Source organism: Athene cunicularia (genome assembly GCF_003259725.1).
Source record: "Athene cunicularia isolate RWA chromosome Z unlocalized genomic scaffold, athCun1 chrZ_part1, whole genome shotgun sequence".
NCBI lineage: Eukaryota > Metazoa > Chordata > Aves > Strigiformes > Strigidae > Athene > Athene cunicularia.
In genome coordinates this window covers 23,795,187-23,809,616 of record NW_020799142.1, presented here as the reverse complement: position 1 = coordinate 23,809,616, position 14,430 = coordinate 23,795,187, and the positions used below count along the sequence as shown (strand labels likewise).

Below are 14,430 nucleotides of genomic sequence, written 5' to 3'. Positions count from 1 at the left end.
TTTGTGTGTTTTACAAGTGCTTGTATGTTTTGGGTGTAAAGGGTGAAGTTTTGGTGGCAGAGGTGGGGGCAGCAGCAGTGGCGACTGCTGTGGAAGGTAGTCAGGGACTACACTGCACTGGTCCCAGCCAGCTCTGCAACACTGCACACCAGTGCTCAGCCACTGGGGAGCCGCTGGCGCTTTGGAAAGATGATTAAATAACTGGCAGCAAGCGCAGTGGCACAGAGGAACGCGGCCTGGGCAGCAACGTGGCTCCACTGCAGTGCTGGTACCACGCCCAAGGCACTGTGGATGCTACAGAGTCCAAACAAGGTGCTTCCCCAATGCAACTGGACTAACTTTCCTCCTTCTGAAAAATAATGACTTTCATAGATGCAAGATGAATATACATCTGCCTCTTCATCTGATACCCAGTTAATCCAATCAGGGTTTTTTAAGCTAATATTAGAATAGGTGTGTACCTAACACACACCACCACTGTAGAACTGAAATGTATGTTTACAAAACAGATAGGAGCATATTCTTTATTATAAACAATTTTACAATACTGAACAAGTATTTAATCTTCAGACTATGATTTTCTTAATCCAGGGTAGATTTAGTGCCAGGTTTGGGTGGCGAGTGACGAGGGGTTCTATGTGCATCTCATGTCAGGAAGCAATACCCATCTATTTTGCAGCTGCTCTCTCCATGTGTTTCTGTAAAGCGGTATTAAGTACTTCCACAGTGAAGTCAACATCCTTTTTATTAATGCACATAGGAGGTTTAATTCTAAATGTCTGAGAAGAGAGAAAAAAAATTTAAATTGTATGGAAAAAGTAGTTTCTAGCAGCCCATCTAGGTCATCACTCACCTTCTAATGCAAAGAAATCTAACCAAAAATGTGAAAAATAGTATCACTGGAGAACAGAGCATGGACTGAGGCTTCTGATCAATGCACACTGAAGTGGGGCAATTTTGGACTTGGCTGCATCCAACTCCCCACTGTACTCCTGTGACAAAGCAACTGCCTCCCAAAGGGACGTTGACTAGAGCAGGTCCTGTCTGCAGCTCTGTTACTCCAGACAGCTAGTATAAAACCTCAGATGGGCTTGTATTAAGAACAGACACATAGGTGTAATTTCCTTTCTGGTAGCTTTGACACAGGGAAAGAGTAGTATTTGTTGAGAGTGGCAGCATCCTGCATTGTGTCAGCTGGTTTGCTGTTACATTACAGGGTTTTTTTTAAGGTTTCCAAGATAATTATTATGAAATATATTTATTTCACAATAATTATCTTGGAAACCTTAAAAAAGGTGAAATAGCAAATTTCACCTAAATTTTTCACCTAAAAAAGATTAAATAATCACTAAATACTAACCTTCAGTTAGTTACTATAGCTAAAATACATGTTGATCAGGAATGGATATATGCACAGTTTAACTTGTCAAGAATGCAGATTCTCAATCCAAACATCTGATCTATATTATAATGTTTCCAAGAGTATTTAACTTCCATAAGAGTCTTAAACTTTCAATTTAAATTTTTCTGTCATCATATCACAGGACTTAATGCAGCAGGAGTGGAATTATGTTCTTTGCCACCCACAGCACCACTGAAGCTAACACAGATAAACAGCAGTCTTGTGACACAGAACCAGATTTTACTACACTGAGCTGCAGCCTGTTACCCATGTTCTGGTCTGTGACTTGCAGAAGAACCGATGAGGTGACAGATGCAGCTCGCTATTTATTTTAGCCATCCTGCATGTATTTCATACAGACGCTGCTTCCTCTGCGTCAGAGGGCTTCACTGACCAGCCCAGCCCTGAGGCAATTCTCTGCTGTTAACTCATGCCCTAAGAAACCCATCACCCAGCGCCCCTGGTACAGCATGGTGCATCTTCCAATTGGTGGGGGCTGATGCCCTTCACATGCAATCCTCACTTTTGTCTGTGGTGCTGAACTTGCTATTAACTTTTTTTTTTTTTCCTTAAGGAAAAATTACCCTACAGGTAGACTATTACCAGCTCTGTAAGAACTAGTAAAACCAAACTTGCTCTGTACTGACAGGTCAGGCGATAACCTGAACAGTAGCAAAGACTTAGCAGGCCTGAATATTGCTGATTTCTTCTGATTTACATAGACTATAATATTATTGCTTTTCTAGGGGAAGTTGTCCCTCTAAAGGAAAACTCAAAGCTTAGAGCTAGTTCAGCATACTTGAAAAGAATGAAATAGCTCCTGCCCGATTTATAAAATAAGCAAAATTAAACGGAGATAGTTCCTAGGAGTATATGCTTTCTAGTTTATTTACTGAAGTTAATTTAGCTTGAGGGAAACAGAATGTAGCTCACAAAGACATAAAAAAAACTTTATGCAGAACCAGAGATTCCGTACCTGACTGTAGAGTCCTCCTCTTCCAATCAGAACCCCCATGTCTTTACAGTCCTCCCAGATCTGATTGATTTCTTCACCTGGAAGAGGGTGGCGACTGTCCTAAGGAAAGTAAACATTAAACTTCACTTAGATATTCTAAATTACTTCTATGAACAAGATGTATAGTCCAGTCCTTCCAGTAACTCCCACCGCCATCTCTGGCAGAAAACATTAGCTGCATAATTTATCTCCTTTCTAAGATGAGTTTATGCAATTAATGTACACAATTCACTGTTTACTCAAAGCTTGTGAAATATCTGAAATGCTGGAATGTTCTGGATTTTTTTAGCCAGAGCAATGTTTTCTCACCATTAGCTGTTTTTTAATAGAAAATCTTCCTATTATTTCAACTGAAATGTGATAAAACTTTCAATGGCACTGTAAATTGAAAGGAATAAGTAAATCACTAACCTTATCTGTCACCATTTCTACTCCAATCATAAGTCCCTTGCCACGGACATCTCCAACAACCTCAAATTTATCCCGTAGTTTAGCCAACTCCAGTAGCATATATGTTCCCACTTCCTCACTGTTTTTTTGTAGACCATCTTCTTCAATAGCCTGGTTAAAAGGATGTACTGTGACAGCATGGCAGTAAAAGCTTCCAATACAGTCACTTAATCCCCATTTAGCTTGATGATACATTATGTTTATCTCACTTCCTTGCAGATCATGTTCCTTCACTACTACGGTACTTAGGGGTTTTTTTTGTTTTTTTTTTTTGTTCTCTTAAAGTCCTCTAATGACATCAGAAAATATATTTTGATACTGCTGTGGCATTTTTCACATTTTACTTATTCCATAAACAGAATCCAGTAATTCATGTTTATATGTAGTCATAACTGAAAAATACCCAACCAGCAGGATTATTTTCAAAATCTTACCAGAAATATTTTAATTCTTCCTAAGTATCGTGCGAAGAATACAATTTGACAAGGCACACCTATATGTACTAGCCAGCCTTTTAGGGAACAACTTGAGTTTTTAAATTAGATTTATCAACACTAAGCTTTTTAATCACCATCTTTTTTTTTTTCCTCACTCTACCCTCCTTAATCAAAGTTCTGACATGCAGCCAACTATGAGCACTGGCACAGACAAGCCATTTTATGAACTTAATATTTGCATTAAGAAAATTCACATTAGAAAAATTACAGAAGTTAAAGTGGGTGTTTCTCCTTTTAATTTTTTTTTTCCTTTTCTTTCATCTCCATTTTACTATTTTTGACTCTGACAACCTCCTTGGACTTATTTCAGATCCAGGCTCCAAATTAATTCAGAGCAAAAGCACCCAAAATATGGGTTCAGACTTTCTTATTTGTAAACTGTTTTTTGTTAAAAAAAAAAAATTATTTATATGAGCAAACATTTTATAAAATAGCTTAAAAAAATACCAAATGGTTAGGTCAGGAAATTAACACGGACAAAAAGTATCTGCTGTAATGAAGTGACACTCATGGACAAATGGTCTGTGCACGATCAGGACAAATTACAGAGTGACCTACTGCCCACTGACTGATTTTCTGCTGGATAATAAGTGAAATATGTTGCAAATTATCCTATATTCATAAGGGATTTTTTTCAGAAGGAATTCCGACCTTAAATATTTATCTGGTTGTTAAGGCTTTTTAGGCGCAGTGTAAAAACTGTGGAGTTAAAATATTTGTTAAGCATGTGTGCCAGAGAATAAATTTGGTTTAGATGGTGATTTGCAGTCCTATGAAAGAGTTAGCTAAGGCTTTTGAGAAAATGCTTTCCTATATTTTTAACAAAATAAAGAATATAAGGGAGACAAAGAAAGATGATTCTGAAAACATAATCAGAAGACTCCTATTCTTATTTGAGGGATGAAAATTTTGGAATGGAACCAAGTAGGAATTTTTCCTACACACAGGGCACATTGGCCATGTATGCATATGTTTACGATTTTATACAGTTATTAAAAAAAATGTCCGCATATATAGTAAGAATAAAACTAAGCATTTTTCATATTTTGCTAGAAGACAAAGTGTGGAATATATAAATTTATATAATGCTCTCCCTACATCAAGAACTGCAGCTCCAACTACGCAGGCCAAAGGGCTTCCTCCAAATGTATTAAAGTGAAGGTTTTGAGCCAAGGAACTTGCGATATCTAAAAGAAAAAGAACAATACATTATTCTTACAGTTGCATTATATTTGGTGACAGTACCCACCAGCTTTAACTTAACTGTTAGGTTAAATTTGCTATGCTTCAACCCTGATTCTACTGGAGACAATGCAGAAGGAAGATTTTTTTTCCTGCAAGTGGTCTGTGCAAAATATGAATGTTTCAAAAAACTATAGTGTCTAGAAGATGCTAAAACCAGACCTTTTTTTAAAAAAAAAATAATCATACTTCTAACATATGCTGTCACTGGTTCCCTTAACCTGACATCTACAAATTTTCTTCACTAGATTCAGGTCAGTCATTGGTATGAATCAAGTAGTTGGCTAACATGCTGCCTTATATATTTGCAGTACATTGAGGAATAAAATAGAAAATTCAGCGAGGACTTCCAGGATCTATTATCAGATCTGCCAATGACTCACAAAGTCATTCCTGCTTCAGTTATTCAACTAACCCCATCTAAATAAAACTTTGCACTGGTATAGCACAGCACTTGGTTAAACAACTGAGTAATAAGAATCTAATTAATTTGTCAAAAGATAGATTGAGATGAAGATGATTAATAAAGCTCAGCTGTTGGAACACACATCTCTCCAGGGAGTAATTATTGCATAGTATATTTTGTAATTGCTCTATTTTAAATCCTAGCAGAACAGAACACTTATACCTTTTGTTGTAACAACAGCTGCCATTGGAAATCCATTACCAATTCCTTTTGCCAAAGTAACAATGTCAGGGACTACACCATGTGTTTCAAATCCCCAGAAATGGCTGCCTGTCCGTCCAAATCCTGTCTGTACCTTTCAAAAGAAAATCCAGAGAAATCTCCATCACTTTTTCACATTTTACAATATGGTTTCTTTTTCCTGTCTATCTGTCGTTACTGATTTGAATTAAACTGCAACTACATCTGGACTTGTGTTAGGATTCTTACTCAGACGGCTTTGCATAAAATACTATTTATTGTAACTGGGTTTTTCTTTCACATATGAAATAGATAATACGACAGCATGTCTTAGGCATGGTGAGATGCATAAATAAGATGCAGCTTCCATTTCAAAATTAAGAGGAAATGCAGTTACTTACCACATTTCAAAAGCAACCATGATTGCTGATTTCTGCTTGAGGTATGTATCACTGCCACTCTGAAACATTTGCTACTATTTCAAAATAGCTTTAGCTAAGCAAATTCTATCTAGAAAATGTATTTGCAGAGGTAGAACAATCAACTCCCTTCTAGAGTTTATGTATGCTAACAGCACTCATAAGAGGAAGAGTCATTGTGACCAACCTCATACCACAACTGGCCTTTATTAGCTGCGTATGTGTGTAACTTTACTGATCCCAAAAGATGAGGACTGAAGTCTGCTACTGACATTACCCATGTCTAAAATCAGAATACCACATAGCAAAATAAAGCAGTAAAAACTGGGAGGCTCCTATGCTTGGAAAGATGCATTGTGTTAAAACTTAAGCTGTGAAATGTATAGCATTTCATTTAGATTATTTTCAGGTTTCCAGTCTGCCTTCACTTGTCTTCTTTTAAGATAACTTCCAGAGGTACCCCAAATTCTAGAGGTCTTATGTCAAAAAAACTCACTTCATCTGAAATACAAATGCCCCCTCGTTCCCGTACTAGTTGATAAGCTTCCTTTAAGAAATTTCTTGGATACTGAACAGCTCCATTAACACCCTGCCAAGACAAAAAAGACAGTGTCTTCAGGAACAGACAAGGAAACAGGAGTTTCACTGTGTGACTGTCCTATAATAAGAAAAAAATAGCATTCCTCAAGTAATAACAAGACTGTTGTCTCAAGTTTCTGGCTTCAGTAGTGAAACTGCGTCAGATAATTCCTGCTCAGGTCATTCATTCCCATTCCACAGGGTGGTTGGCTGTTCCGTTAGTTGTGCTGGTACAGATGTTTGTCAGGCCATACTGTAAATTGAATCATGGTTAGACAGAGTCAATTAAACTGCCAAAAGAAGTACCTTGAAAACATACACTCTGAGAAACCCAGAAACTGTGTCTCATGATGAAGTTAACCAGAGAATTCACATGTCTTCTTTGGTTAATTTGTTTAAAACATTGTTTCCTCAATTTCTCTTCACCTTGTCAGTTTTCATTAGGATCAGAAATTCCACTCTACAGTCGGACTGCAATAGCTTCTTAGACTTAAGGCTTAGAAGACAGCAAAACCAGAGAACAGATCCAATTTTCTCCATGGTCAAAATTTTTTTTCCTTTCCAGTTCCCAGGATATATTCTCCATTTTTCCTGTTGAAGAACTACATACACAACAGTTCTGAAACGGGTGAAGCACCACAAGAATGACTGTGGCCACCACTTGCTGGAGAGCTGCTAAAAATGTAGTGGACAACATGGCTGGGAAGATGTGGAAGGGGAATTGCCTTAAAGTTTAAAGAAATAGTAAAGAGAAAAGCGGTACGAAATTTGGAAGAAGGTATTAGAAACTAAACAATAGCATGCATCATTCTTGCTATTTAAGTGCAGAAAAAAATGTATGTTTAATCACGAATCTGTTTAATTTAACTTCATGAGCAAAAATTGTAGGTCCATTGAAATCAGTGACAAAAGCTGACACTTTTAAGACAGTGCATCCATTCTCATAAATATTTAAGGTGTTTAAGGCATTAAAAAAATAATAAAAATCAGCACAAGGCTATGTTTAGGATGTAGCTAAAGAACATCAGATTTGAGTGTTTCACACTATTTGTACTATCACAATTGAGAAATGGCAAACTACCTACTTGAATTGGTTCAGCAATAAATCCAGCTATTGTCTTTGGCACCGAGGTATTCAGAGTATCTTTGAACTGTTCAATGTACTGGTCATTTGCATGACATACACCTGTTTACAGGGGGAATATTTTAAAGGGAATTTAAATGACACAAAAGTAGCTTCAAAATATAAAATTACATGTCTAAGCAACAAATATTATTTGACTGCATGGTCAATATCACCTCTCAAATACTCAATAAAAGGCTAAACATTAAAGGTGAGAGTCTCTTATCTACTCTTAAACCATTTATACCCTAAGGAATGCCACTCTGAGAACAGCAAGGCAAAGCTGACAGACAGTAAGATGTCACACATTATACAGTCAGTAAGCTGCAGGTTAGAGAAAGTGTTTGTGAATAACCTACACCAGCAGAAAGAATAAGCAGACGCTTTCTAAGGGGTTACTAAACATCAGCATAAGCCATAACAAATTGTTAGATTAGTGCAGGTATGAGCATTCTGGAGAATACAGCTGCATATCTGAAATAAAGAACAGAGCAATTAGTATAGTTAATGCTCCCATTCACTAGGGACAGCAAAGCTAAAAGGAAAACATTTTATATGTATGTATGTGAGTTAAAATACTAAAGAGTGCCTGTTGAAACAGTGGAAAAAAATACTGTAATTGTGGTTAACAGGAGAGCAGTAGAGAAGCTTTCACACTGTGCTGCATATGGTATGTTTTGCCTCATATAAAACTTTTGCCTATCACTGGCTTCAGGTTGTCCTTTCTATTCATATGATTCCAAAACGAAAGCTGAAGAGCTGTCAAAAGTTCAGAAGCAGTAGAAAACACCGATCAACATTTCTGTTCTTCCAGATGTGCTAAACTGAGTTCCACAGGTTTCAGAGCTGACCATGACAAAAGCTAGAAACAAAGGCTGGAATTTTAAGAAGAAATCTGAGTATATGAGGTGTTACCTACACTTAATGGGAAGCAGGTGCCTGAGGTTCTCTGCAATATTTGCTTTGGTTGCCCTTGCAAATCCTAACTAGAGGCCTACCTTTCTTGAGGAGGTAAATATAAATTATTTCCACGGCCTTCTAGAATTCTCTAATCTAAAAGCCAAATACTATTTTGTCATTGACCAACCTTCAGAACAGCTGCATTTTCGAACAGTTTGCACTGGAGAATCTCTACAATGGCTGCCTCCCCATGGACCACGAAAAACATCTGGTAACATTGTCTGTCAAGCATAAGAGAAACAGCTATTTTGTGCCACCTTTCTAAAAGATGTTTTGATCATACTTAGGGATGACTAATGAAAAAAGCTCAAAAAAGTCTGTTAAGAATCGAGGGGCATACCTAGCTCAAGCAACTTGTCTGAATAACACTTGTGGCATAACCCCAAACTTCCCTTTCAAGAAATGGTAGAACAGAGATAGATGATTTTAGAACCAACGGGTTTAGACTATTCCAGCAATAGTCACTCAATTGATTATTTCCTTTGTTTTGTTCTGTAAATTAGTCAGCAGCCTTAGTTATCTAAGATTAATAGCAACATCTTTAGAGTTGCTGGTAGTTCTTCCATAATTCAAAGTGTGATAAAAATCTGAAAAATATGGTGAAGCAGGCAAATTTAGTAATTACAGGCTGGAAATTACAAACTCCAGCCTTCTAATCCTGACTGCTGCTGAAATACCACATGAATTTAGGCAACTCATTTACTGAGCCAGGTTGGGAGGCTGCTAGAAAGGAGCCTTCCTATAGCCAGTGCTGTGGCTGAGCTATTACCAGGGCAGAGCAATAGCCAATGGCAGCTTCTAGTAGACAGAAAGTCATCTCCATCTGCTCAAGCGCATTTATACTCAATCGATCTCCTTAACAGACAGATCTCCTGTCTTGCTGAAATGAGGCACATAATAGGTTTTTTTCTTCCATTCCAGTGGAGGATCTACTTCAGACCAGCTGAAAGCAGCTGTGTACAAATTTGCCAAAATAAACTTGAGAAAAGGGGTTCTGAGTGCTCCTGTTTTGCCCCTTACACAGACCAACCATCACTAAAGAACTGTAAATCATGACCACTAGTGTTATGGCTGTCCTGGCTGCAAATTAGCATAATTAACTATGCAGAGAAGGAAAGGAGACTCTAGCTCTTATGCTTACACAGCAGGAACAGCTACACTGCGGTTAGTGACACAGAGCACTTTGAGGATAGAAGATATATTAACTGTTGAAATATTCAAATAAACTGTTACCCAGATTATTAAAAAAATTAGTAAAAATCTCACTGTTGAACAGCCAAAGCCATTGGCAACACTGTGTTTATAAAGACCAACAGACGTCAATCCCAGTGTGTAAGGGCTGCCTCCATGGTATGCTCCTCTGTGCAAACAAAGAAAGCACATGAACATCATTCATTTCCAAGAAGAGGCTGTAGCAATGTTAGTTCTGAGAAGGTACACTTCTGAGACTCAAATTATTGGGGAAAATGTGTATTGCTACACACAAAACAAAAAGTTTCCTATTGCCATTTTTTGGACTGGTTTTGGAAGATCTACAACTGCCCATCTGCACTGGTTTCCTGAAACTTCAAATGTTAAAATTGTGAGGTAATATTTGCAAGGAGAAGAGAACAATGATTGGAACCAACAGCAATTCAGACAGTACCTCAGAAGTTCTGCTGTAGCACCTGAGCCCTACAGAGCAAACATCTCTGTTCTTTGAATCTTGGAAGCCACTGCTCTCTCCAACAGATGCTGCCCAACATTAAACTACGTAGTGGTTTGCTGCCAGTTTTATATACAATTTAAAAGTTCATTAATGAGAACATACAAGCAAGGTGGGTACCCAGTGTTCTGCAGAACAGAATAACAGAAAAATAAAGCTCTTCATAACAAGGCCTTTTATTCTAATACTTGAGGCCACCTGGGATGCATAGTTAAGAGAATTGCTTACATTGGTACATACAGAGCACTCACTCCTGCAACACCTCTGTCGTTAAACCAGAAGAGCTGTTTGTGTACCTCTGCGGTGAACTACGGTTCAGGGATCTGGCAGAAAAATAAGGCAGCAAAACAAACAAGGCAAAAAAATCCTTCCACCCAGTTAGCTTTCAGCCAGAGAAGTTCCCTGCTGTGGTTCACTGCATGGCCCTTCCAGAGGCACCTTTGTACCCTCAAAAAGGGGGACACTGCAGGGGTGGAATGAAGGAAGAAGGTAGCAATAGCTGAAGCCTGCTCTGGCCCTGAACAAAGGTCTACCAAAGCACTCACTGAACACAGAGAATAGACTCTTTTCTAAGTAACAAAAGCAAAAATTACAGGTACTGGTTTGTATGCAAGCCAGTCCTAATATACTGCACCAAATCTTCAACTCCTGTTTTACTCCTCTTTGTCAAATAATTTTATAGCATTCTCATCAGCAGATCTGGGGTTAAAGAGTTCTCTATTTTTTCCTGGTTTAGGCATATAGAGTGATCACATACACAAACAAGTTTTGTAAAGATCTGTCAACATTACCTGAGAGAGATGATGTCGAAGTTACGAGTATATAGCCTTGCCATGAACATAGCCAAATCATTGGCTTCTGACCCACTGTTGGTTAGATAAACCACCTACAGGAGAAAGCTTATGATCAGTACAGCACACAACCACTACTCTCTTGTTCATCATCAGAGCACATCAACTAGTAACATTATGAGTGATACCATACTATGACCATAAAGTGACTTCATCACAATAAATTTAGTGTTGCCTGTACACTGCAGATGAGAACTAAGATCAAGCTGATCTACTCAGGGAGAGTACAGAAAAATCTTTGAGAGTTGGAGTCTTTAGGTTTTCTTAAGATGGAACAGTGATTCAAAGAAAAATGAAAGTGTCTGGGTCAAACTGAGCATGACTGACTGAATAGAAATAACCTTCACACAGGTGAAAAGGGCTATATGGTATCCCTGCATGTTACTTACTAGGAGTGACATACACAGACACAACTGTGGAACAGAAAAGGTAAGAAGAGTTTGCTTATTGGGAGCAAATGAGGATTAAGGGGATATCCTGAAAACAAGTTCTGAAATTTGCAAATAGCTCAAATTCTAGTGTCACCACCTTTAATTTTCAGAAGTGATTGAGATTCTTCACTGCTTAGAACTATGCAGATGATTTACTTTTTTTTTTTTTCTCTTAACTCTCCTTCTATTTTTAAGATTGCAGTAGGTTCACACTCTTCTGCTAGCCCAATTTCCTTTTATCACCAGTTTATTTTGCCTGGAATCAAAACCAATACAAAACCAATACTTTTCTTACTGTTTCTGCGTACATGAAACATGACATCTATGTGGTTTATTTATTTGTCAGTAATGCTCAGTACACAAAGTATTGTCAAAAACTCTTCACCATCAATTTTCATGAAATCAAGCAAATTAAGGTTTGCTACATATAAGAATAGTTAACGTCTTCAGTAATTTTTAAGCTGGCAATGCCCCTTCACAGCAACAACTGGAGGGAGAAAACAAACTTAACAGGAGCTTGGGATATTATGCTTGTCTACAGCTGGGCCTAAAGAAAGGGCCTTGAGGGACACCATGCTTTTTTTATCTGACAGTCTGTAGGTGCCCATACACATTTTCTCCCCACAGATATCGTGGCACTCCCATTTACTAAATATTTTTATATTAAATATATTTATAAACAGACACCACCTTCACCAGCCCCTGAAGAAAAGTACCTTAAGTGGGTCTGGAAGAAAAGAAGTTAGTTTTTCAGCATACTCATGGATCGATGGGTGCATGTAGATATTAGTGGTATGCCACAGGCGAGCAAGCTGTTTCTGAGCAGCTACAGTTACCTTCCTGCATGTACCACAAAAACAGGTAAAGGGATTCAATTCTACACACATGTGCACTCATAAATGTACACGCCTACCTGTTACTCATTCTGAAAATGAATGCGTCATTTGCCAGATGGATGAACAAGCAGATAAAATTATCGAATTCTTCAAAACACTGTGGAAATTGACCTTAATATAAATAATACATTACAATTCAGTGAATTATATTCTGGTTTTATGCTCACAGTGCCACAGATTAACAAAGAACAAAACCAACATATGTATCTCTTCCTGTACTTTACACCATAAAACAAGTAGTAACATACTTACGGGTGACAGTGACCTACACTGACAGTGACAATTCCAGCAAAGAGATCAAGGTATCTTCGTCCTTCATAATCAAACAACCACTGCATATGTCCTTGATGTAGCAACAATGGCTTCTTGTAATACATTCGCAGTGAAGGAGAAATATTTTGTTCACGAATCTTCTGCATATGTTCATATGGATAGGACTAAAAGGAATTTAAAAAGTCAGTATCCATTCATGCTTTCTAAAGATCCAGTCTAATGGAGCTGTAGTGGATCACATAGATTACACAGCTATCTACAGCAGTTGATTAAAGAACTAACATTTTAATAAATTTTGGCACACAAGAGGGTTCTACAAACCTCTGAAACTCAGCTTTTGAAATATGACTCCAGTTCTGCACTTATCCCTTCCTCAAACTTTTTCAAATCAACAATTAAGCCGTAAGTTTAACTGTCACACAAATACATCTACAGGTTCTATCTTGGTTGTAAAAGAATTGGGTTTTGCCCAAACAACCAAATTTTATAATCATATTTAATGCATTGACTATTTATAGTAGATGAGTCTATCACTCAAATCTAGTAACGCAGCCTTACTTAAACCCAGTGTACTATGTATGACTTACTTTGTATTTTTCAGCTACAAAATTGCAAGTAGGCATTTTTGCTTGTGTGGAGACAGAGCTCTTCCATTTCTTCAGCCTAAAGGCCACTACAAAACAGTAAGAGAATTATCAAAGTGCACATCTGAAAGAGTATCTCAATAAGCTCGTTCAGAGAACACACAAACTATGGCCAAAGCACTTTTTGGTTTGGTTCGTTTTTTGTCTATTTTCTTTGGGGAACAAAGTAACATCTTTGTAAGGGCAAAATATATGTAGATTTAAAAAAAAAAAAGTGTTTCTCTCTTACCCCTAAAACTCACAGTCTCATGTGGACTTTTATTTTGACAGCAAAAAGACTTAAAAAACCCCCAAAGCCCTCCTTCTAATACAAATTCTGATCTGGGAGCAGCAAGATCAGGAAACCTACCAGGGTGTGAGCCAGGAGCCCAGGGTGACCGCAGCACTGGCGGTGCTCTCAGGGACAAGCGTACAGTCCCAACAGACCTGAACAAGGGGGGGCAGAGCTGGATCCACTGAGTGCCCCACACAAGTGGAGGCGTCCAGGGTCCACCCAGGGAGGAGCAGCAGCAGATGGAGCCAGAGACAAGGATGGAGACAAGGCTAGAACTGAGGTTCAAGGTCCATCCAGAGACCGGGCCAGGGGCTGGACCCGTGGCACAGCTGAGGCAGGGGCTGAAGGCTCAAGGCTGAGCTGAAACAGGCTCCTAGGCAGCGGGCACTGGCAGAGGCCCTGGGTGAGGCTGCTCAGGGCAGACAAGGTGTGCTCAGGGCCCTGACAACTATCACTGCCATCGTCTGTCCTCATTCTAAAACCCTAAAAACATCACACTGTCCTACCTTTCATTTAACTGGAAGTGTAATTAAGCAGGTATAAGAACACATTATAATTTAAATACATTCTTCTTCTGCACCCCTAACATTACAAGCACTTATTTTTTAAATGTCTAAGGTTTTAAACAATTTCTGAAACACACTAAAATTAACATGAAGAATACATTTTCCTGAAATACATTACATACACTGTCACTTCCCTTACAACCACTGAAAGCACTCATGAATTAATCATCTGAAAGAGCCCTGTCCAGTGGTAAATTAGAGAAGTTCAGCCGCTGGGCCTCTTTCCACGGGAGCGACAGCCACACCGAAAATGCCCCTTGGCCCCCATGAACGAACAGGGTGCAGCAATCAAAGCCCCGCCGGAGCGCGGGCTTTCGGGGAGAAACGCTGACGCCCCGCCAGGCCTCCCCCGGCCCAGCCCAGGCCTGGGGGGGGTCCGGGCTCCGCGCAGCTGCTCCGGCAGACCCCGGCCGAGCGAGCCCCCACGGCGGGCAGAGCCGCCCCAGCCCTCACCGCC

The 14,430-nt window shown here is 38.9% G+C and overlaps 1 protein-coding gene across 1 annotated transcript; it reads right to left on the bottom strand.

The window, feature by feature from the left end:
- Positions 1–83: 83 nt before the first annotated feature.
- Positions 84–13,159, bottom strand: AGXT2 (alanine--glyoxylate aminotransferase 2). Its single transcript, XM_026865335.1, has 13 exons — positions 13,077–13,159; positions 12,469–12,653; positions 12,037–12,160; positions 10,830–10,924; positions 9,600–9,693; positions 8,461–8,554; positions 7,336–7,436; positions 6,168–6,260; positions 5,235–5,367; positions 4,463–4,551; positions 2,829–2,978; positions 2,379–2,477; positions 84–779 (listed from the first exon to the last, which is right to left on the bottom strand). The coding sequence occupies exons 1-13, from the start codon at positions 13,110–13,112 to the stop codon at positions 669–671; spliced, it is 1,404 nt and encodes a 467-aa protein (XP_026721136.1). The 5' UTR covers positions 13,113–13,159; the 3' UTR covers positions 84–668.
- Positions 13,160–14,430: the final 1,271 nt, after the last annotated feature.